Here is a 25,459-nt window from a genome sequence, read left to right on the forward strand (position 1 = left end):
GATACAGAACATAACGCAAGATTCTCGATATCTCATCCAAAACAAAAAGTTTTATTCACCCTCACAGACCACTACTCAGCAGCATAATGATGTCAATCATAGAGGCGATGGCCCCTCCCATCACACAGAACCGAAGCGCGCGGCCGTCAATGGCACTGAGTAGTGCACGTCACCTGTCTTTAACATGTAGCTAGAAACGCTAACACGGCCCGAAATTCAACTCAGATGACCAACACCCTGGTCGCATTTGTGTTTTCGTTGAGCCGAAGTGAAACTGCATGTCAAAGATGTTCGTTATAGTTCGTAATCCAAGCCTAGAGCCGTTGTGGGCAGAACTGACGTTGTGAATTTAACCGCATTAGCTAACGTTAGCCAGCTAGCTGGGTTTACCTTTAGCTGCTCCAGTTGAAACGAGCTAATATCACCAACGTTCAAAATATAGATGTTCAGCGAGTCGATTCTCGATCATAAAGGCAAATTTGACGGCCTCCTGGAACGCGGGGTCTTTTGGAGAGGAAACTTCAATCGGAGAAACGTAAGTTAACCTACACCACACTTGTCAGACTAACTAGCAAGCTAGCGTTATCTACCGGGATGGACGTGTTTCGTAACTGCTGCACCAAGTCAGTGAGCCTGTAACGTTACTGCTGCCTTCTCCAGGAATTCGACCTGTTAAGGTAATGGCTGTGTCGCAAAACATAGCGAGTTGCCAGTCTAGGCAGCATTTGGGTGTCGTAGGTTTTCGATTTAAACGTAAATAATGATGTCCGAGATGCTGTGTACGTTAGACGCTCAGCCAGTTTTGACACACAGACCACTAATTCCTGCATCAAACACTATTTCCAAAGACAACAACAGTGCTGGCGTTTAATAACTCCTGGTTGTTTTTAACTTTACGAGATGTAAAACAGGCTTTATATGCTATTCCTCCCCCTATCAGCACACAAAACAAGGCCATGTTAGCTGTTGTCAGTTATCAGTGTCAGAAATTAACTTGATGAAGGCCTTATTCTAAACAGAGAATTCATGCATAAAAAATGTTAAATACATTTTTTTTTGTTTACCCTCAGGTTTTGATTTTTCGATAGCTTTTATTTTGTCACTGTCGGTCAGATTTATTCTTGAAACCCTGATTATTATTATTATTTTTTTACCCTGGGTGTGATTTGAAATTCGATGATGGAAAGTTCATTGCACAAATAATCAAAAGAAAATGAATAAGACTCAGCTATTTTTATTGTGATAAATTACAAGTTTTCAGATATGCTGAAATAATGGTAAACTAATGAAATAGCAAGGCAAACTAGTCTACAACATATATGAGACATGAAATGAATACAAAAGACTGTGCCAGGAGGATAACAAAAATTAGGTGCTTTAGGATGTAGATTTACTGTCTAACGTCACTCATCCCACTACTATAATATTGTTTATAATAAACATTTCCAGACATATTCAGTACATTAATGTTACTTCCTTCCTATGATCTTACTGTTACACTGAAATTGTTCAGTCTAGTTCATTAACAGTTTTTGTTATCATATTATACATTCACCTATGTTGACATTGCTGATTGTGAAAGATACACGAATAGTTAATGAAATGCCTTATGCTAGATAACACCACAAGTGTAACGTTATTATGGTACCAGCATGGAGCATTAGTTCAACGTCAAGCTGATAAAAGTAGCCTATTATTGTAACGTTGCAGTGGGAGTTTACATGAGTTTCCAGCATGTTGTGTGATGCTTTCTCCGGTGTGTCGAAAGTGGCCATGTACCATGAGTGCTCGCTCGTGTTCGAGCACGCGCACGAACACGAGTGCTTCTGTAAAAATTGGTTGCAATCTGAAACATCACTGATAGAGGCTGCTAAAAAACACATATAGCACCTTTAAGGTTATCTCTATTCTTTACAATATTGATGTATGAACTGTTATTGTCAAGTAAGCTTATGCTTCATGCTTTCCCCGTTGTGAGCGTGCACTCTAAACTGCAGCTACAGGTGCTGCACTGCTCTAGTTGACGGATGCACCTTTTCCCCTGAAAATATCACATTATACAACAACCCTTTAGAAAGCGCAATTCCTTTGTGGATCCTCTTGATCTGCTTTCTCCATGTTTCTTTGACAAATCTCATTGTCTCAGTCTCATGCACGTGAGTTAACCACGCCCACTTATTTACATCGCGGTATAGACTGAATAAAAAAAAAACTGTTATGGTTGATATTTTTACCGCAGTAACTGTATATATTGTCATACCACCCAGCCCTACTGGTTAATATCCTAATAATCGCTCAATACTGTCAAGCTTCTGGTCAGAGCTGATGGTCAGTCATCAAGAATGCTCAGTTTCCACAAAATAGAAACTTGCTGAATCCATTTCTGGTAGGACTTTTAATCATTCTCACTTAATTTCATCCTCAACTGGGTTTGAGTAAATAGGCTATATAAGTGTAGTGAATTAGCATTTAATTTCTTGTATGAATTTATCCAGTAGTATTTTAATGTAATTTCAAAGTACAATGAAACTTCCACTAATGTAAAGTAAATGTAAGTAACATTTCTTTTACGTTTACCCAAGTATTTAAATTTGTTTTTCACTGGGATTTTACATGCTGTGTACTGATGTTAGTTTAATTAAAAGGCTTTTAACATAGGTCTTTTTATTCAATGTTATTTTATAGGCTACGCTTCTTGCCACCTAATGTATCAAGCAAAAGTCTGCAAGGACATAAAGTAACCAAATAATCAGATGATGCAAGGACCTAAAATAACTCTGAAAGTTTTTGAAGTGCTTGGCCACTGATAATAGCCATCGTTTGTGAGAGGTTTGTTGGTTGATGGTAGACTTGGCTTGGTTTGGTGTCTCTAATGGGTATGATCATCACTGGCTGCTGCTAAAATGTTATTCCTATTCCTTAAAGGGATACTTCACCTCTGGAAAGATTAATGTATATTTAAAATGGGTCATTTATGTAGAAGAAATGTGAAATTATTTTTGAATTTGGAACTTTCTGAACTGAGAAAAGCCAGAAAATGTATTTTTAGCTTATGTGGTTGAAACAAAGACAACAACTCCCAGAATGCACTTGCTTCACTGCCCTTGGAGGCCATGCCTACCGGTAACAGAGCGCAGTAGTTACAACAACAATTCTAGGCTACTAGTGAGTCTCCATGATGAGTCTGCCTGGGATTTCGAGATCATCCAAAAAATTAGGGCTTTTGCGTTCTACAGTCGCCATTCATTGTTTACTGTGGCGAGCAGGACAGCGCGATGCCGGTGGCGTGATTACTGATGAGCGGCACCTGTGAGATGCACCGTTCTTGGCAATGTTAAAATGCACATCAACCGAACACTTGTTTGGTGTTCATGTAAACACTACATTCAGATTCACCAATCAGAATGAATTCAGTTAGATTTAAACAAAAGGTGTGCATGTAAACAATGAATGGCGACTGCAGAAAGCAAAAGCTGAATCCCAGACATTTTGTACGATCTCAACGGCCGGACAAGTCCAGGAAAAAGAGGATGGTAACCCCTACTACTCAGGTTTCTCTTACTAAGTTACTCAGCTTTCTCCACAGAACAAGAGCCTGCTAGCTTAGCTTCCAAAAGAAAGATGGCTGACATTCTGTGAGTGAGATCCCACCATTCTTTCCTGCAAATACAAAGCTTAATGCTAAATCCTGAAGTATACTTTAAGATTAACTGTTAAAGTTGGATCAATTATGTAGCTGAAAAAATGAACATTCCAAATACCATAATCTGATATTTGTCTTGATTTCCTCTGGGACATGAATGGATAACTAAGGCAACTGGGATATGTTTTCCCCAGTGCTGAAGTCATGCCTCCAGAATGAGATGCATTGCAATGCAGATTAATACTATATCTATGTCTGTATGATTTAGTTTAGAAATGTACTTGTATGTAAATGCCGATATGAACACTTCCAACACACTGCCAATGTGCAGTCAAATTGATTGTTTGCAAAGATCCGCCCCCTTTAGTTACTGTTGCTATGTTCGACAAGCCATGCCGCTCTCACACCACCCATGTTCTCACGTAGTGAAAAATACGTCGCGGAGCAAAGACGGCACTGACAATGCGCTGACAGACAGAACAGAACGGGTTACTTTTGATATGCGGTGCAACAAAGTCTCAACTTTCAAATTTGACAGTTTTTTAAAAGAAATGTAAACAAGAAATACTGTTTTGTGTCTCTTTAATGTGTCGTGACAGATGGCTGTAAGGCCTCAGCTAAAGTGAACTGATCATCTCTTCCTTCTAGTTAATTTGTAGCATCAAATAAACATGAATGAACATCAGAAGGTATGTTGCTTCAACCGTAGAAAAATGTCAGTAGCACACACCGTTTTTCAAGTTCAAATCCACTGACGTTAATCTACTAACTCGACTGCTTTGTCAGACAAAAATGGTGGATTCGGCAGATGGTGGATTATGATTGGTCAGATCGCCTGTCAATCAAACTCCCTGCAAGGGTGAATTGAAGATCCTAGAAATTTCTGCATTAATGCATCTCCATGGAGTTTTGAATCTTAACCTTAGATATGGCATTTGGGCTCTCCATCATAAGTCTAGAGCTGAGAGCTGGATTGTGTTTATTTTTGTTGGCATTAGATACATCACTAAGCTTTAATTGTAGTTTACCTTGGATCAAATGGGCTGTGTTCATGTACCATTGTTTACTTGATCTACACAGTATCCTTCCTGAAAGCCTTTTCACAGTAGCTAATCAAGTACTGCATGCATTTCATGAGTGGATTAGTAAATTGAGTCAGCTTGTTAACCCACTATCTTGAATCCCTCTGAACCTTTAGGAGACTTACTGATGTTTGCAAACTCTTTGATGAATGATAGGAAGATATAAGATTACATTAAAAGTCATGTTGCACTCCTTAGATCCATTTCTAACATGACCTTGTACCAAAAAGCGACATTGATTTACATTTTGCCTTTTGATTCTGATAGTTTGAAGCGTTATAAGTGAACCTTAAAGGAGCTAAACGCAAGTCTCTGAGTTTTTGCAGAACTACGCCCCCTCTGGCGACAAGCGAAACTGCAACCAGAGCTGTGCGCGTTCATGGAGGAACACACACACACACACACACATACGCACGTTTGCACGAGCTGTTCATAACTAAGGAGCATCAGCCGCACACTGTGCGGCACACATCTTTTGTTACAGTCATAATGAGGTAATACAGTAATAAATCTGCAAGTCATTTAAAATATATGAAAGGAAAGGCATTCGAGTAAATTACACACTTGTGTGAGAGGGGGAAACGGGGGTAGTAGAAAACTTCGGTTTTTGTTTCCATCTATCTCCCTGTGCTTACTGTATCCACTTATGATTGAATTATTATGGAAACACGTTCAGTTATCACTTTGTATAGGCTATGACCCGTTTGAGCCCTAGAGCCGACCGGAGATCTCTCCGTTTGTTGAAAGCTTCCCGATGTTGACTCTCGTCTTATTCCGACGCATGGCACTGGACAGACAGAAGTTTTATTTTCTGTCTCACGTGGAGTTTGCGTTGGGGTTTGTAATGAGCTACAAGCCGGTCTCTTTCCGCGCCATATACAGATTTAATGAAGTGCACGTCACCGAAAGCAACAGATATGAGCTGGATTTTATTAATCATCGGCTAATTTCAAAATCAGCAAAGACAGCAATAAGAGAGATCGGCAACAGAACTGGTAAGATCATTTCATTTCTTTACTTTTAATGAAGATGGTAGTGTTAAGCGTCTGCGACTTACTTTCACTAGGCTAATTCACTTTGATTTGCGATAGATTGCGGCGCTTGATGAAGGGGCTCAGCTCAGCTGCTCAGGTGATGCGCGTCGTCATATATGACTAAAATATCATGACATATAGCTTGGTTTCAACAACCAGATGCATTTACACTTGTCCAGTTTCGTCTGGAATACGGCACAGACCACGTCCTCAAGTGGTTTGAGCGATCGAATTCAAATCCGTCTCGAATGCGTTTCGGAGGGCATTTACACCCTGGTCTTTTTACGGTCGAATAGCTATCCGATCACAGAAGACACGTACATGAAGTGACCAGGTGTAAACAGCCCCTTTGAATCCATCGTCTACTTTTGTGGAAAGCTGACTAGAGTTGTCTTCTCTGATACGGAGAACGGCGGCGAATAGCTACACGAACCTGCCAGACATAGCCAGGCGAGCGTGAACGCGCATGACGTCACGCCCAGTCTCAGATTCGAGCCCGAATCCCTCTTATATATTTCACTGTACAGGGTTATAGAGGCGATCGCAGTGATCAAAGAAGGGCTCATTCAGCCCATCAGGCGATTGTTTAAGCATGTATGGGTTAGAAAACGGCTATTTTTAACATGAAAAGTTGCGCAATGCACCTTTAAAGAACATATTAATGTAATAAAATGCTACAATTATTGTTCTAGTTATACTTATTGTCCTTGGTGTGAACGGCCCTTTAGTCTGATCGTTTCAGGAAGTCTTTAAAGTTTTGACAGTATTTTTTTTAAATCTCAACATGACATCATGACTTTTGCGTAAACATACACGGCAATTTCGAGTCAAGTGGCGTGTTATCTCTACGCATTTTGAGCTATCCGCGTGTATCCGCATGTATGCGTGTATGTCTACGCCATTAACGTCCGAGTGATTCCGCGTGTCTGTACACGCCGTCAAATGTCCGCGCGAAACAAAGCAAAATGTAGATCTACATCTGGGGAGCTATCTCTTTTTTTCCTAGGATGGTAACGGAACACTCATAAATGCCATTAACCCCAGTGACGGTTAGGTTTAGGGACGGGGTTGAGGTAAGTCATATACTTATATATACAGTAATAACTTTAAGTCAACGGCGTACACAAACACGCTGAAAGGCGATTATGCGTCTTGATAGCACGCCAAAAATGGAAATACGAATTGCCGTGTCATACACACTCTACTTCATCATGAGATCAGTCTAAAAATCTGGACCTCAGTCCAAATGTCATTTGTAAAAAAAGAAAAGAAAAACAAGGATGATTTCAAAAGCCAAAAATACTGCCGAGTCAAAGGAGCATCATTTTGTCATTGGTTGCAGGCACTTGTCTTAAAATACATCTCAAAATGCACCTTTGCTTGTCTGTGATTCAGCTGTAGTGATGCAGCTGCTCTTGATGTAATAAGTTTGTTACTCCGTAAACAAGGCAACACAAGGCCAGTGCAGCAGTTTACAACTCGCTGCCCGTTTATGGGCTGTGACATTTGATACTCTGGCCTTTAAAGTTTCAAATGCGGGAAGCACATGGTCTGCGTGAAGCCTAGCAATGGATATGTTCACGCATTAATGTAATTCTCACGACGTTGTTCATTTCCAAACACTGCACTTTTCAGCTGTTCCTAGATTCAGGTCAATTTATAAAATTCAATGCTAGTTTTGTTTGTCGGCTCTCTCGCTGCACTTGCAATTCCAAGGGACTGGTCACAGGAAAGATGCACTGAAGTGCCCTGTTGAAGCTCTCTGTTACCATAGAAACCACTCTTAGCTGCCACTCCAGGCGCTGTAGGCATGGAAACGGAACATATGACAGTGGTCCAATGGTTACATCATTGCAGTGCCATAGATCTCAGGAGTGTGTTGAACTACTCTCTTCACTTTATTGGAATGTGGAAATCTTGAATGAGCAACCTGTCATCTGGATGTGTAACTACTTGAATGCATGCCAACTTTAGGTCAGGTAAGGATCTTTTCATGGTCATAAACTGACTCGCGATGTTAGCGAACCGAGCTGGTAATGTGGGATATTTATAGATATTAAATTATATTAATAGAATTCCTAGAGTCAAGATAGGGACTGTTGTCACTTGTCAGGCTTTAGATTCATTCCTGCTTGATAAGAGGTGGTTGTTGTTATGAACGTATTCTAGGTGACAGCCTGAACTGCCTGGTCAGTGCTGACGTTTTTGTTTTTAATTCATTGGCCACAATGTCTTTTTCTTGTAATGAAGATATAATGATTCATAATGATTACATAAAATGATTCATAAACAATTACATAATGAGGGGATGTTGGTGATGGAGGATGAAAGTCACTTTTGGGCACAGGTGGTCTGAAATCGAGAGTCGATGAGGACCAGGTTGTTTTTTCTTTTGTTGGGTCACAACATTGAAACCCTCTTCAAAAGGTCTTGCCCACTTCCTGTCTCTAAAGGATGCGTTTTATTTGTTTGTTTTAGTGCTTTGGCACAGTGTGCTCTCTGGATCCACACACATTCATAGGCAATGAGTTATTATCATCTGGCCTCTTTTGGTTTACTGTGATGCTAAACAGCACATGATCAAAGCATGGCTAATCTGGAGTCAAGGCACAGGTGCTGGAAGCTGTTTCCAATGAAACGCTATCGTTTACACAAGTGACATACAAGACTTAAAAATTTTTTTTTACTCTTATCTACTATTTTATGGGTTAATCCATCTCAGGTGGTCCAATGGAGGTTGCTTGACTTTTAATGGGCTATATGCACGCATAAGTTCCGCATTTGACGCAAGGATGCTCGTCCATTTCCGGTTGTGGAGATTTAAGTGGAGGAAAACCGAGGAAAACGGGATTATGGCACGGGAGTCTATAAAACGGGAGTCTTCAAAATTTATTGTCCTCCCGTCTTTGAAATGAAACGTACATACGTTTAGATGTAATTTTATATATAGTTATGTTTATTTAATATAATTTTAAAAAGAAGCATAAACACAACGAGGGGTGTCTTTTTTTTTTATCTGTTTTTGTGACTAACTTTTCTTTAGTATAACCATGGAGTATAAAATTCAATATAAATCCTCGGTATTGTATTGGACTCTACGATCGGCGGAAGTTATCGAGCATCCTTACACCTTCACCGGAAATACCGCCGTGCATAGAGCCCATTGTATTTTTTTGAGTGATTACCTTTGTGATTTGGTATTGCAAATTCATGTTATTTTTTATTTTACTTGTTTTAACCACAGCGGCTTCTTTGTGTCATGGCCCACCCAACAACTTATTTTGGTTATACAGTAACAGCTATGCGAAAATATCTCAGCTCAAGAAGGTTGTGGACAAAAACTGATCTTTAGAGCACATTTCAAGGTACATGTACATACAGAAACATTCTTGAATACATTTTACACTCTTGTTTCTTATACGTCTCATTTAAAGGTGCCATGTGTAAGAATTGAGGTTAAAATATTCAAAAAATGAGCTACACACATCAAAAGAATAAGAATTAAGGTTGATGTCATTAAAAAAAAAAAGACAAGTTATGGTGCTGCAGAGATATCAACCTGAATTAGCATGCTAATTTACTAGCCCCGGGCCGGCAGGTGTCATAATACCAGTTTTGGCCATGGGTGGCGGTATGCGGGCAAACTAACCACCAGCCAAACTGCAATACAAAAATAACTCGCAGCTTGTGGGTGTACTTGAACCTGATGTCAATCGTGTGGAAAAAAAATAAAATATATTATTAGATGTTTATTTGCCATTACATAATTGTCATTATAATGAAAATGCATTATATTTAATTTCTCTCTGTATGTTTACAGCATTATGTGAGAGAGATTTTTTTTCTTGATAAAAATTACCATGCATATACCTAATATTTATCCAAATGAGTCAATATTGAATTAAGATTGAAATAAAATCCAAGAATTGAATTGAATAATACAAGCAGTAGCCCAGTCATTGAACCATGTAAACATTGTAACATGTTGTCACTAAACTTAATAGAATTCTATTTAGTTAACATATGTTTTGAAAATCACAATCACGCAAGTTTTTTTTTTTTTTTAGGTTTTACTTTGAGAGTGCGTTCATCCTTTTGTTATTTCCCTTCATTTTGAGAGTAGCTTACCATTGTAAAAACCTTGAGAGGTTGAACCTTAGCTGAGGGCTCAGGATCTGAGTAAAAGGATGGGGTTTTTACGCAATCCTATCTGGGTTTATTTATAGTGCAGTAGGCGTGAGGTGTGGCCAGCTCAGACATGCTGTTATGTGACATCATTGCATACTTGCAGCTTGCTGAGCAATAGCGGGGTATAGCAATAACCAGGGTCCACTATGTGTGTCATCTAGACGCTTTTGCACTTTGATCATGCAATAATCCTCTTGATTGGATCCACAATAAAGATCACAGCAGCAGAACCATAGCACATCTCACAGGAACATGTTCTGTTTCATTACTGAACGATTCAGTGTTTTGAACGAATCAGTTGAGTCAAAGATTCTATGACCCATTCATATACACAATATGTCGGCCACCGTATCAGTATCAACCTATATGTGTTCATTTTTAATGTAATCGTTATCGGCCCAATAAGAAAATTTGGCCAATGTTTTAAATTTCCGTCTGAGACATTTCAGATGTGCACTGTTCACCATGATGGGTTTGAACTGCTTGAAATATGATTGGTGTCCCTTAAAAAAAAAAAAGAAGTAAAGTGCATCATTTGCATTGCAAAAAGCACTGAAGGTTACATACAATTATAGTGAGAACATTATAATTGTGTGCTTGGAACATAATTTTAATTGTGAGACTTTTGTTTTTGTAATTAAGCTCTCAAAAATGTTTGAATTTAGATTTATGGGCCAATATATTGGTTATCGGCTTTCAAATATAAACAATGAACGGTTATCGTTATTGGACAAATTTTTAATATCATTGCATCGATATAAAAAACTCCATAAATGGAATGTACTGCAAGCCCTTGTTTTGTCATTCCCAACTTAAATTAAACCAGGAGATTTTACCGTGTTACGTAAGGTTTAAATCAATGAAATGACTGAGTCTGACTGCTTATTCAATGAACAACATGTTTTTAAAGCTTTAACTATGAAAGGTTGTTTGCTCTGCTGAAAAAACAATACTTGCGTATTAGTTTGATTAGTGTGGACCTGGATTGCTTGTGCAGAACACACAGTGCAGTAGTCAAATTTTCACAGTGCAAGTAACCTATTTGTCCTCATTTCGATTGGACTTGGAATTGTTATACATTTGTGTACTTATTTAATGTTGTAACCTGTGGACAAAAAGAGCTGTCGTGTGACTGATCTGGCAGGGTGACCTCCTTTCACCGTTGGCTGACTGTGAGCCCTGAGTTCCATAACGCTGCTAGCACTGTTGGATTAAACCTGTGATACAGAGGTCACCGTGGCATGAGTAAATAGGGTCACTTTTAGTCTACCCTGTAAATAGATCCTTGAGTTTGTCTCGTCCTCACTGAATCGGACCAGTTTCTTAGCATGTTTGGTTTTGCATTGGCACGTAGGTTCTGGATGGAGCTTCATTTAAACATTACTCACCACCACAGTAACAAGTTGCCTCATCTCAGCAACCAACGAGCAGAATTCGGTTTTGATTTAAAAAATAAATTAAAAAAAAAGATCAGATTTGTGTGTCCACGGTCTAGTGTGATTCATTTGGAAAGTAGAAGTAGTCCAGACAGATGCATGTCACAGCTTGACTTGAGACTTAAGAGGTGGTTCATCTGAGGAGAGCAAATCCTATTTTCCTGCTGGGGGAAAAGTTTAATCTCTACAATCACTTCAGTGGCACTTATACTACTGATGTTATGAATGAATAAGGCGATCACAGAAGAACTATAACACTAGTAGGGACACAGTAAAAACATCTTAAATGCTTCACCTTTATACTGTTTGTGTTGATATTTAGACATTTAAAAAATTACAATTATCTCACCTAAATGGTTGATCATGCAATGCATTTTTGCTTTTACAATAGGGTATTTATTTATTTATTTATTTATTTTTGCAAAGCTTACACAGCAGCCTGATTTCAAACTTTGAATTGATTGTACAAAAAAGGCATCAACACTTAGTAATAAAATAAACAAATTAGGACAAATAAATGCTTAAAAAATAAAAACAAAATAACTAAAAATTAGTAAAAAGTGCTTTAAGTTTCAGGTTGGCCTGAAAGTAAGGCTGTGTGTCCACCAAGGCTGTTATGTATGTTATGTAATGCTATTTCACTGTAAAACACTGAGTGCTCAATGTTTTTAACAGTCACCAAGCGTTGAAGATTGTTCGACTTTGGGTAAAATGAATTTAAACCGGTTTTTTTTTTGTAATGTAAAACCGTAATAAGGCACTAGAGCCCGACCGATAAAGGATTTTGAAGTCCGATACAAATATTTTTTGGTTTTAAAATCCGATATTCCGATATATCGGCCGATATTTTTTATTTTTATTTCAGAAACGTGCAGCAAAACATTAAAAGATTTCCCTAACATTAGTTATTTGAAGTTATTTATGAGTTTTAACTAAAATAATATGATAATGCATTTTAAAAAGAAACTTGTTTCTTTTATTGTCACAACAGAACAGACTGATGACAGTGGCATTAGCTAGCTTCGTGGTTAGCTAGTCTATGATGAGCCATAATTTAGTAATGGTTTAGCAATTTAGCTATATTTTCAATATAAACAGGCCAAGGAGAGATGATGCGTCTCATTGCCATTACTGGCACGAGCTATTAAAGAAATACTTCAGTCACATTGTCAAAAGTTAAAAGGAAAGTCAGTCAACTACACTGTAACAACGTAACGTAACTATTACTAGCTAATTCCGCTTAGCTCTCAGCTTATTTAACAGAAGCAAAACTGGACATGATAGTCACAAATTTTGTCATGCTTATTTGAGTTAAGAGAACTGATGGGGATGATCTTTCAATTGTTGTGACCAACTCAACGAGTGTTGCCAACAGGAACGGTGTAGAGTGCCCTCTGGTGGACAAACTATACAACTCCAACACTCATGACATGGTTCAAGCGTTTTTTGTCCATTTTTATTTTATTTTTTAAATATTCATTTATCGGCCATTATAACTGCCGATACCGATATTTTGGAAAATGCCTAATATCGGCCTGCCGATATATCGGTCTGGCTCTACAATATACTGTGATAAATCTGTGAGTATGATCAATCTTTTACTACATATGCATTTTTGTGCAGTCAGTGCGTACAACACAATGGAATGTAGTCGACTACTTGTCAGTGTTATTTTGAGGCTCCCAGTCTTTCTCTCCTATCACATACAGTTCAGTCAGCTAAAATGTGTTGTCAGGCATAATGTACAGTCAGTCGGTCATTATCATAAAAAGCCTTGCGTCGAGGGGTTTACTTTTTACTATTTTGTGATAAAGAAACAGCTTAATGTACATTATCCACCTTATTACATGTCTACTGAGCAAATAAATGCACAAGAATTATTGTACAGTGTATTAAATCGGTCAAATATACAGTTTAACTCAATATGCAAAAAATATTTGTCCACAGAATTTGATTAATTAGCAAGAGTGAAGCAGCACTACAGAGCAGTGTAATATGTATTTTTCTGTGGCTAACACTTGAATAGCAGTGGGGTACACAGCAGTAATGCAGCCCGGCACAGGCAATTGGATTATCTGGGCTGCAGTTTTTTTATTTTCAGAAGCTACGCCCACTCTGTGGCTTCAGGGCCAAGAATCTCTACATGTTTGTTGTTAATAGAAATCCGTCCATTGAGCACTAAGACTAATCCTTTCACATTTGTGTTGTTCATTCTGCAGTGGGTTTTTTCCCCCTCTACTTTTAGTCTTCATGTCTGAAGTAGCTCTATTGGTGTGGTGCTACAGTGTTGATGCAGGGGATGCTTAATGTTAGCTAATGCATTTAAAAAGCTGCGGAGATCATCTGTTTCTTTTGTCCTGCACTTTTCATGTCTTATTTTTTGTACCGTCTTCAGTGTTTTTTGTCTACCTACTCAATGATTGTTTCTCTGTGTCTGCAGACGGTGGCCTAAGCCATGGGGGCGTTCTTAGACAAGCCCAAAACAGAGAAGCATAATGCTCACGGAGAGGGAAACGGCCTGCGTTTTGGCCTCAGCAGCATGCAGGGATGGAGGGTGGAGATGGAGGATGCCCACACCGCAACCATAGGCCTGCCGCACGGTCTGGACGACTGGTCCTTCTTTGCGGTCTACGACGGTCACGCCGGCTCACGTGTTGCTAACTACTGCTCTAAACACATGTTGGAACATATTGTCGCCACAGGGTCAGCAGATGAACTGCGGAAGGCGGGTGCTCCGACGCCTGAGACGCCAGCCATAGAGGCGGTCAAAAGGGGTATCCGCGCCGGCTTCCTGAGGATCGACGAGCACATGCGCAGTTTCACAGACCTGCGGAACGGCATGGACCGCAGCGGCTCCACCGCGGTGGGTGTGCTGCTCTCTCCGGAACATCTGTATTTCATTAACTGTGGGGACTCACGGGCCCTTCTCTGCCGCAACGCGCAAGTCGGCTTCTCCACGATGGACCATAAGCCCTGTGACCCACGGGAGAAGGAGCGTATACAGAATGCAGGTGGCTCTGTAATGATCCAGAGGGTTAATGGATCGCTGGCTGTATCCCGAGCACTGGGTGACTATGACTACAAGTGTGTGGAGGGCAAGGGTCCCACAGAGCAGCTTGTGTCTCCAGAGCCAGAAGTATTCGAGATAGTTCGTTCAGATACGGAGGATGAATTTGTGGTGCTGGCGTGTGACGGTATCTGGGATGTGATGACCAACGAGGAGCTTTGTGCCTTTGTGCGATCAAGACTGGAGGTGATGGACGACCTGGAGAGAGTGTGCAACGAAGTTGTGGATACTTGTCTACACAAGGTATAGTTCCTTACTCGCTCTTTTGTGACAGCTTCTTATAGCGCATAAATGTTTTATTCTCAGTTGAGATTATTTTCTTTTTTTCTTTCTTTTTTCTCCTTCAGGGAAGTCGAGATAATATGAGTATTATATTAGTTTGTTTGCCAAATGCACCCCAGGTGTCAGAGGAGGCGGTAAAGAGAGATGCTGAGGTGGACAAGTACCTTGAATCGCGTGTGGAAGGTGAGAAACGGACGAGCTCAGTGGTCCGCCACATGATAGCTATTTTGTCCACTGTAGTTTGGGAGCATTCATACATCTGTCCCAGGGCATGAGCTTTGAAACCTCTAGTGTTTACTTACAATTATTCAACCAGTGTAGTCGTAGTTAAGAACAAATAGCTCAAAAAGATTGAATCAGTCTAAAACTGGTTTGAAACACTGCCCTCTATAATTTACAGCATAACAGAGAATTTTTATTTTTCATTGCAAGCAAAATATACCCAAATTAAACTAAATTGGAATTAAATCAAGAGTTTGTGCAACTGAATCAAATTGGTAACTCTATATTAAAAAAAATACTATTATTCCAAAATACTAAGTGGTGAATTTATCTTGCCACTTGCTTAGATATATTTAAGGCCACTGTATATCAGTCCAGATTAATTAATTTCAGAATTTATGCATTTTATTAAAGAGAAATGTCCTTTTCCCCTTACACTTTTTCTCTTGTGATCTTGAACATCGTGTATCCCAGCCCCTTTCATATTTCTCTTTTTCTAGTCTAATATATCTTGATAGCCTGACTCTATTTCTTGTTACTAGAGATGCACCGATTGATCGGCTGGTGACCAGCATCAACCAATTTTCACGTAATCGGCCATGATTGGCAACCGAACGGTCATTCTGACATTTTTCGATATTAACGCTGGTCAAATGCACTCTGGCGCCGCATGATTTACACGGAACGCACATGTAGGAAACCTCGTGAATTACGGCTGTTTCACACGGCGTGCATGATAATCAGTGAGTGCATTCACACCGAGAACAGGAGCAGCGTGTGAGCGTCGAGCGGGAGTGTTGCAGGCTTTCGGCGCAGAGTCTATTTTTGCTGCACTGCTCACGCTCAATTAAAGTGAAAGCACACTTTTGATGGACAAAATAAATATTTCACACAAAAAGTGCTTAATATGCACAGAATTTGCATGTCTGATGTGTTTTAACAAGAACTGGAGTAGGCTATGTCAGAAAAGAAAATGAATTTTCTTTTTGAAATGAACACAATTTTTTTTTAGTTGGATATTGGATGTGAAAAGAAGGAAATGGTTCTTCATAACACTGCACTTTAGATGTGTGTGAATTTCCCACACCAGGAGTAATTTATATAGTCATATTTTATAGTGATTACTGTTCAAAAATGATCTATGCAAAATGTAAAAATGTTCTACTATAGAAAAGAGAGAAAATAAATATGTTTGTGTGCTGTAGAAAAAATGAAATTGGAATCTGCTAAAATCGGTACCGGCTGGTCAAACTCTGAAAAATCGGATATCGGCCTAAAAAATTGTAATCGATGCATCTCTACTTGTTACTTTTTTCTTTTCCACTACCCTTTCCTTTCTGTATTGGACATTGATCATATTTTGGCAAGTGGTTGTTAGTTTTGTGTTTTTTTGGGGGGGTTATGTAAACTCTTGGCCTTGAGTTGTGGGCAAAGGTTGGGGTAACGTTGTTGTAATGTTTGGCTGGGTGCTGAGAGGGCCTGAGGGAGTCGTCGGCACTACTGCTCTGGTGAGGAATGTGCTGGCTGAACATCTAACTGGCAACAGGCCCAGATCAGCCCAACTGAGCCACAGGGTTTCCTTCTAGAGTCTCACTCTTGTCTCTCATTGTCTCTGTTCTTTCTCTCATTGTCCCTGTTCTTTCTTTCTTTCATTCATTTTCCTCTGTGTCTTTCATTTCTTTATTTCAAAAAACATACAAAAATTATAACACTTGTGCTCTACATTGGTATCCATAATGCACTGCTCATTTCTCAGTACACATATACAGTAGGTCACATATACATTTATTTCTACTGCATATATTGTAAGACTCCATTGAATGGAGCAGGGAAATTAATGATTAGAGAGCTTTAACCTGTGGTTTATCCTCTCTGTCTCTTAATCAGAGCTCATAGAGAAAGCAGGGGAAGAAGGTGTGCCTGAGCTGTTGATTGTCATGAGCACCCTGTCCCAAGAAAGTATCCCTAATCTCCCACCAGGGGGCGGCCTTGCCAGCAAGTAAGTAAAATCACGGTTTTTACGAACCACACAGAGGTTCACACCTGCACAAACACGTTTACGGGACACAATGGTTATGCACCTAATGTTTAAGGGTCTGGACTGCTAACAACATTTGCAGGTTTAATCTCAAGTAGGCTTGACTCAGAATACAGCTTGACTTTGAATCTTGCTGTATAACTTGTTTACCTTGTTTTATTTTTCTAAAACATTGTCTGCTTTTTTTCTTCTCAGGCACAGTGTTATTGAAGCAGTGTACAACCGGTTGACCCCCCAAAGAGAAGAGGATGGTGTGAGTATGAATACTCTGGCTTTTTAAAGTTCTAGAACCTCTCGTTGTGATGACAGCTTTACATTTAGTCCCTGGTTTACCATAAAAAGTTAGATGTGTATAGATGGTACCTTCCCCTTGACCTTTGGATTCATCTCATCATGAGACGTTGCCTTGTTCTGCGCCTTGCTCACTGGACCTGTTTATACCTGGTATTAACAACCTACAACTAAGAGTCACTCAGACCCCTTTTCCACCAAAAAAAAAGAACTGGTTTGGAACTGGTGCTGGTTCAAAGTTGGTTCGGAGTTGGTTCAACTTGCGAACCTCTTCAGAACCTATTTGTTTTTCCACTGACTAGAGCGCCCAGGGAACGACATCGTTACGTCACTGTGTACGTCGCCATACGTTTTAGCTAGAAACGCTTGCAAGTACAACATTACTTTGGGATTATCTCTAACTCGTGTACCAAGAAGGGTTTAAAAACAATTGAAATATGTAAGTCTTAATCTTTTCGTTTGATTTTCTGATAAGTTATGTACCCCTGTCTTGTGTCTTTTTTTCTTTCCATTTATTTGTTCTATATTGTGACTGTTTTCTTCTTTGCTTATAGTGTCTTCAATAAAAAATTACAAAAATAGAAACGCTTGCGTTAACTTCAAGCATAACAATTACAAAGGCGGACTCCATCGTGTTTCTGCAAATGTTTCTCCTGGCTTTGCGATCCTATATTATGGTCAGAAAAGATGTTTAGAACATCTGGCCCAGCCCCGACATAAGCACGACGTGGTAAAAGAACGGTTCTAGTCCAGCAAAGAGTTGGTGCCGCTTTGGAACCAGTTTTCATTGGCTGTCGAAACACAAAGAACTGGTTCGCGCACAGGCGCCGGCTCTGAACCGGCTCTCAAAATGCTTTGGTGGAAAAGGGGCTTCAGAGATCCTTTTTCTCATGAGAGTGTTTGCTCTCTCCATCCCATCCGCCTGATCTTGGTTTATTTACTGCAGAGAGTAAAAAATCCTGTTCAAATCACAGCTGTAATGAGCTCATTCAAATGATCCTCTGGCCCAAAGCACAGTGGTTGAGATCACCACAAACACTCGTAAGACATCCCATCAAGGAGATGAACTGAGATTTATCAGCCTGTAAGCATGACAAATCAGACATGATTAGTAACCTAACAAGTATGTTATTTTAATAGCTTAGAAATAAGTTTGCTAATATGGCATTGTGAACTCTTCAGCCAAGTCTTATGACGATGATGATGATGACGACGTATCAACTGCACTGGGGGTTGCATGTTGTAAAGATCTGTCTTGTTGTTTGTGTGTGTGTGTGTATGAGGCAAACACCTCAAGAGAATGTGTTTTAGTGTTTAAGTAGTGGGACACATTCTCATGTATTGTTCTGGAGTGGACACAAGTTGGACAAAGCTGGAGTTTTGATCCAAGTGTTTTTTCCCTACTGGACATCCAAGAGATATCTGTTGTCTGTGATAGATGGTGTTCTCTACACTCTTGGACTATCCTCATCACGGTTGTCACAATACCACAATTATTCTTGATACACTTTCAATACCACTGAAACAACTGATCTAATGAACACTATTCTTTATTTAAAATTTGTACATCAACAAATTGAACTAACAAATTACAATGTAATGTAAAAAAATGTTCCTTTCATTCAGCAAGGATGCATTAAATTGGTCAAAAGTGACAGTATTACAAAAGATTTGTTTCAAATAAACAGTTCATTTCCTTTCTGTTTACCAAAGGGTCCAGAAACAAAAAAAATTTCTTGAGCATTAAATCAGCATATTAGAATAATTTCTGGAGGATCATGTGACTGTGACTGAAGAGTAATAACGCTGAAAATTCAACTTTGACATCACAGGAATACATTTTAATATATGTTCAAATAGAAAAGTTATTCTAAATGTAATATTTCACAATATTATTTATTTATTGATTTATTTTTCATCAAATAATAATTGCACCCCCTTGAACATAACTTTAAAAAAATATATACTTAAAAAAATGTTTTATGTAATTATTCAAGTTAACTTTAAGCTGATTATTAACAATTATACCATGGTCTGGGTGAATACTCGATTCTGATTGGCTGCAGGGTATCCGTTAAAAAGTGATAGAGGACACCCAGTAAAGTAGTTCTGGTGAAACTGCCTGTTCGAAATTAATAAATAAATGCGCTGCCCACAACAGCTGTGAGTAACCATAGCAACAGGCAGACAAAGTATCCGTTAACAATTTGCTCTATCAAAACAAACAGTTAGATATTCAGTTAGATATTACATAGCCTACTAATACAACAATGAGCGACTTCGTTATTTCTTTTAACATTTATGGAGAATATGACAACTTTGACGACTGGGATTCTGCTGAAAAAATGTAAATAAAACGGAGAAACGTCACAAAGAAAATTAACTTACACCGTTGCCGCTCTGAATGAGACCCTGCGGGAGTTTTACGCAGCTGTCCAGACGACCAAGGCAGGAGGAGAGTACAGCGTTTCAAGCCTAAGAAGTTTGATTAATTGTTTTATGTGTAATAAAAAAAAAAAACTATGCCTACCTTTGTGTTTCATGAAAAAAAAATGCATTTTTGAACCTGAAGGGTTCTACAAGCTGAGCGGACTATAAATATCTCCGGTTGCTAAATAAACCAGGCAAGTTATAATTTGTAAAAACTAGATTTAGCCTAATTAAAATATAAACTAGCAGCTAATGTTTTAAAAATGTTTTATTTGGCAAGTGACCATGGTATAAGCGGGTTAATGCCCTCCGAGGTGTCCATTGTCAGGTTTTAATGGACTTCGGCGGAGGCAACCGCCCTCCGCTGCGCTTCGGCCGGTTCACGCCTCGCCGTCGTCCATTAAAACCTCACAATGGACACCTCGTCGGGCATTAACCCTTACTTAGTTATTAATATTATTAAAATAACAATTTTCCTGTCAGTATGTTTTTGATTATTTTTTTTTATAGTAGACAGCAGCAGTACTGTTACACAGCATTTATATAATAGTATCAGTAGTATAATATAATAGTATCAAGTTAACCTGGTACGTTTGACATCTCCTGGCATCATCAGCGAGAGATGATTTGTTTGCTCGTTGCGAGGAGTAGACTAGATCCTTGTGTTTCTCTGTGATAGCCAATGACAGCTTTATAATCCATGTTCCCCTCCTTTTGTAAATAAATGATTTTATAAAATGTTTTTCACAACCAGATAAACATTTAGAAATCATATTCTTGGTCAAATGCATGTAGTTTACACACACAAATATAAAGGTTGGTATTCATATCCAGAACTCGCATAGTTTGAGATTCATTAAGAGGATAATACAAATTAACAAAACTAATGATGTATGTGTTCACCCTTTAATTAATGCAGCCCACCTGTTTCATTTGGTAAGTTGATTACTAATTGCTACTAATGATTTCCACAGAAAGAGCGACTGGAGTTTTTGACAGCCTTACTCTACACCATATGTACTGATCTTATGAATGCATCGCTGTTTGAGGAGGGAATTTTCCTTTTTTTTTTTTTAAATGCTGGTTTGCTGTTATCTGAAAATTTTATGCAGTTTGCTGTAGGGCTGGACACGAACCTGTCCGCCATCGCTTCTGCCATTAAAGGCCAGCTGCTCTATTCTGCCGTTGGACAGTGAAGATTGCTTGAGCTCTGTGGACCTCCCCCTCTCTCTGCCCTTGAGTCGTCAGGGAAACGGGCCAGCATCGAATGCTAGCTGATGCGTCTGCTCTCATAGGCCGTCGCGAGCCTCGTTCTTGAGTGGGCGCCGACTGGATGGATGTTTCCTGCAAAGGGACCTCTCTCCATCGTCTTCTAGGCCCGCGCCTTTTCTTCCTGAACTTCATGAAGAAGCCGCGAAGTCTTGGAACGCCCCCTACTCAGCCAGAGTGTGTTCCTCGTAGAGGTCTTCACGGGTCCAAAAATTCATGCCCGACCCGGAAGAGACCCGTAATGTGCTACACCGAACCGACCCGTCGTTCATTTCACAAGTTGGACCCGGACCCGTGCAGACCCGAGAAATGCCATACATGTACTGCCCGGACCCGACCTGGACCCGTCTATTATTTGAAAACTGGACCCGAACCCGGCAGGAAGACACAAACCCGACTGGACCCGATTGTCACATATTATTTCACACGAGTTGCGAAAAATCAAACTTTTTGTCTTACCTAATTTTAGTAGTCGTCGTCTCACTTCCTGACGTTATCTGACTGACTGTGATGCATTACAATCCACCGACAAGAAAGTTCTATCCATGTTATTTCTCTCATTTTTCCAAGCTTAATCCACTCATTATTTCAGCTTTAAAAGTCCACTTGATGTCACGGTGATGGATGAAAAATGCAGCCTTGCACATGCACATTCTGACTCGAGTTAACTCGCATAATAACTTTAACTGTTTGCCCTTTTGAACTATAATAACGATTGCTTGTTGAGCTTGATCATATCTGTGCTCTCTGCTCTTCATTGAGTCTGAATCTGACCACCAAAACTTTAAGATTAAACAAGACGGTGCATTTATATTATTGTAAACATTGGAGAAAATGTAAAGCGTGGTTTGGCGGAAACTCTGCTCTGGTTGCCATAGAAACATGACACGCGCTTGAGATTGCACTCCAATCGCACGTGTATTACCAGCCCGTTCTCAGCGCGTGTTATATTAACGATAACGGGTGCCATGTGAGTAGTATTTCGCCGTTTTGTTATACAGCGCGTCCTATATGACGTTAAAGGATGAGAATGCGTTGGTATTACACACAATGTTAAACAGACCCGGGACCCGAAGTAATAGATTCGGACCCAACCCAGACCCGGCTGATCATTTAAAATATAGACCCGAACCCGTACGGGTCCCGGGTCGGGGCCGACGGGTCTCGGGTGCACTGTGAAGACCTCTAGTTCCTCTGTCTCAGCAGCATTCTCCGTGGTGGACGGTGCTAAAGACAGAGGATATCACTCTCTTCCTCCAGTAGAAGAAGCTGTAGCAGTCCATCTTTGTCCGCCCTCTGCTGGATGGTGAGCTTAGATGGCGATACCTTCTAAAGCTTGCCGCTTATACCACCACTGGGCAGGCTGTATCGGCATTACACTCGATGGCCGTACTGCAGATCTTCCAAGCCGCCCTTCTCCGAAAACTCGGATGATGACTCGAAGCTGTCAGCGTGCTGGATTTGAGGAGCGCTATGGACCTGGCTCTTCGTGCCGCGAAATTCGTGGCACGCGCCATTGGGCGGAACATGACTTCTCTCGGCGTTGCTGAGAGACACCTATGGCTGCCGTGACTCGGAGTGCGCCGCGTGCCTCTACGCGCCCATCTCCCCAGCTGGCCTCTTTGGATCATCCATCAAAGTTTACGTGGATAGATACGCTGAGGCTCAGAAGACGTCACAGGCTATGAAGCTTTTCTTACCAAAGCGCTCTAGCTTTGCAGCAGATCGTCCAAAACAACCATCTGCTCAAAGCTCCTCCTAGCCACAGCCCGCCAAGCCCGGGACCAGAGACCATGCTCTCGAAATAGCGAAACTATTGAGCCTTCATCTGAAGCTCAGAGACAGGGGTCTCAGACCCATTCTAGATCTAAGACAGCTGAACAAAGTGCTTGTGAAATGCCAGTTCAGAATGCTCACAACCAGGAAACTCCTGGTTGTGAATAGGTGTTCATTTCTTTCACATAAAAAAAAAATGGTAGTGTACAGTATATAATATTTGGCATAATTGTAACCCTTGAAACAATAATACAATCACGTTACATGCTTCCTGTATTAAATTTGGTATTATGATGAAGCCTTTCTCGTTACTTAAGTAAATGTTTTTCATAGCAAAAGATGGCAGGTAGATTTGGTTGACCACGGTGATTTGATGCCTTTTCTCTGTGTGGTCTCTCTCTGCAGAGCGGAGCTGACCTTGAGGACCCGTGGTAGTCGTCCCACCTGAGGGAAGAGCCCCTTTTTTACACGAGACCTCAGTCATGTTTCTTTTGTTCCAGTGAAATCAACAGATTCAATGGACAAGTGTCACAACACAGTGGAAACACAGTACAACCAAAAGCATTACAAACACTTTTTTTCTAATACATGAGGGAAAGAATGGAGTTCCTGTTTTAAAAACAACTACAAGAAAAATACACATCATACAATAAAAAAAATAGTTTTTCTCCCTTTTTTTGTGGTGGCTGTGGGTGTTAATTTTAAATCCGAGGATGTTTTGGGGGATAGACCCATGTACGTGCTGTGGTGCCTTTTCCAGTCGGCTGCAAATTCGAGTTGAGGATACAATTGATAAACTTGGCAGCCCCTGCTATGTGGTTATGGATCATCACTGGGTTTAATTGAGGATATATTTGACTGATGAAAGTGTGTGGAACATGTTTTAAAGAATTGCTTCATTACTACATAGCCTGCGTGGAAAGGATTGAAGCTTGTTGGTTTTTTGCACCTTCCCGCTGACTGACCTTTAGGTTGAACCTCGGACTTGACCCTGCTTCGTTTGGCAGGTTATCATTTGATTATTTGTAAAAAAGCTTTTTAATCCTGCTGTTTCAGAGAGTATAGAATATATAGAGATAAATATATAAAATTCATATATATTTTTTATTTTTCCCAAGTTTGATGTCTTTGTCGCTTATTGTGTGAAGCAATAGAGTAATGTTAATGGCGACTGATGAGCGTGCCATGTTGTGTGAAATAGACACACTGAGTTTGTTCATGTACTTGTTTAACCCAGGAATTGTGGGTGTTGTTGGATAAAAGGGATTGTAACTGCCCACCAAAGCCACACAGCTTTTCTCAGCTCTCCCTTTGTATTGTAACTCAGTCTTTTCTCCTTCTCATCCCTCACTTTCGAATGCAGATGTGAACTTACAGCAACCTGCCTTTTTTTCTTCCTTTTTTCTTCAGAGTATATTGTAAAGTGGTGTTTTTTTGTTTTGTTTTTTTTGGTTAGATGAACATGAAAAACTAGCTTTGTGATGAATTCACTGATTATTTTCTGATTCACCATACGAGTGTAATGTCGGTTTTGCTCAAATATGTTTTCGGCCGTCCATGGACAACAGTACTCATTGGCCTCAGAACTTGAAAGTTGATATTGAGCAGAACAATAAAGCTACAGGAAAAAGCAGTCGTGCTCCTTATGTTTAATTACACCGTGGGAAAGGCCTAATGGCTAGGACACAACACTTTTTGAGTCTTTTAACTTTGCATAACAGTAAACAGTAGTTCCATGTTCCAAGAGAGAGAGACCAGCTTGTAAAGCAACCAACTGCAGGTTGCTTAGTTTTTGTGTGTGCTTTAGCGTTCAATAGCTCAATAATAGACTGGCATGGTAAGAAATTATTTAAAATAACGATGTTCTCAGTAAAAGTTGTCCAAAATGGAAATATGTATAGATGTTGTGATCTGTAATTCTGAGTTCTAACTGAACAAAGCTGAATATTGTGTTGATCAAGATAATACTACAGTAAGTGCCGCAAACAAATCGGAGCATATTCGACAGATTTGATGTATTTTAGTGAGACTAGTGTTCGCTCATTGTATCAACTTTACCAGGCGATCTAAAAAAAGAAAGAAAAAAAAGTGTCGGAGCTTATCAGATTGAAACAAATGTGTATATATTGTGCATCAGATGAAGCTGTGGTTGGTATGTGGCCATGCCAGCTGAGGTTAATGATGCATTGCTAATGAGTGCTATGATAAGGTTTCATGAAAGTCTGTTTTAAATATTGCAGAACAAGTTTTTTTTATTTTATTTATTTGTGTTTTATTTCGAACAAAAAAGTTCTGCTATACCTGTAACACTGAATGAATTGTGTAGTAGTTGAAAAGTAAAGACCCGTTCACACCAACACAAATGTTCAGCATGCGGTCTGACTTTTACATGCAATTTGTCTGTTCAGACCAATGTGTAAAAAAAGGCACATGGGCTGAATTAACAATGTCTGACAGTAGATGGCGCTTATAGAAAAGCCAGTCCTTGAAAAACTTTTATTAATTTTGAAGCCAAAATAATATTGCCAAAAGTAAAAAAGCTAAACCAACTACACCATGAACTTCAGTATCTTGTGGAAAAGAGGTTTTCCCCTAGCGTAAGATATCACGCAGTACTCGTTCCCTCTACTAGAGAGAACTGACGTTACGTTAGTAACCGAGTAGGTTTTCGATAATACCAGTGATATGATTATTATAAAAA

General features: G+C 39.7%; 1 protein-coding gene across 3 annotated transcripts; it reads left to right on the forward strand.

The window, feature by feature from the left end:
- The first annotated feature begins 99 nt into the window (after window positions 1-99).
- ppm1ba (protein phosphatase, Mg2+/Mn2+ dependent, 1Ba) lies at window positions 100-24,391 on the forward strand. Of its 3 annotated transcripts, none has more exons than XM_039672365.2 (6): window positions 100-535; window positions 13,824-14,693; window positions 14,798-14,915; window positions 16,842-16,953; window positions 17,188-17,245; window positions 23,164-24,391. In XM_039672365.2, the coding sequence occupies exons 2-6, from the start codon at window positions 13,839-13,841 to the stop codon at window positions 23,191-23,193; spliced, it is 1,173 nt and encodes a 390-aa protein (XP_039528299.1). In that variant the 5' UTR covers window positions 100-535; window positions 13,824-13,838; the 3' UTR covers window positions 23,194-24,391. The 3 variants fall into 3 exon arrangements, with proteins under 3 accessions (XP_039528299.1, XP_088973074.1, XP_039528300.1); XM_089116948.1 differs by lacking the exon at window positions 23,164-24,391 and adding an exon at window positions 20,633-21,181; XM_039672366.2 differs by lacking the exon at window positions 100-535 and adding an exon at window positions 7,723-7,738.
- Window positions 24,392-25,459: the final 1,068 nt, after the last annotated feature.

This window comes from Pimephales promelas, chromosome 11 (genome assembly GCF_988280905.1).
Source record: "Pimephales promelas chromosome 11, fPimPro1.hap1.1, whole genome shotgun sequence".
NCBI classification, from domain to species: domain Eukaryota; kingdom Metazoa; phylum Chordata; class Actinopteri; order Cypriniformes; family Leuciscidae; genus Pimephales; species Pimephales promelas.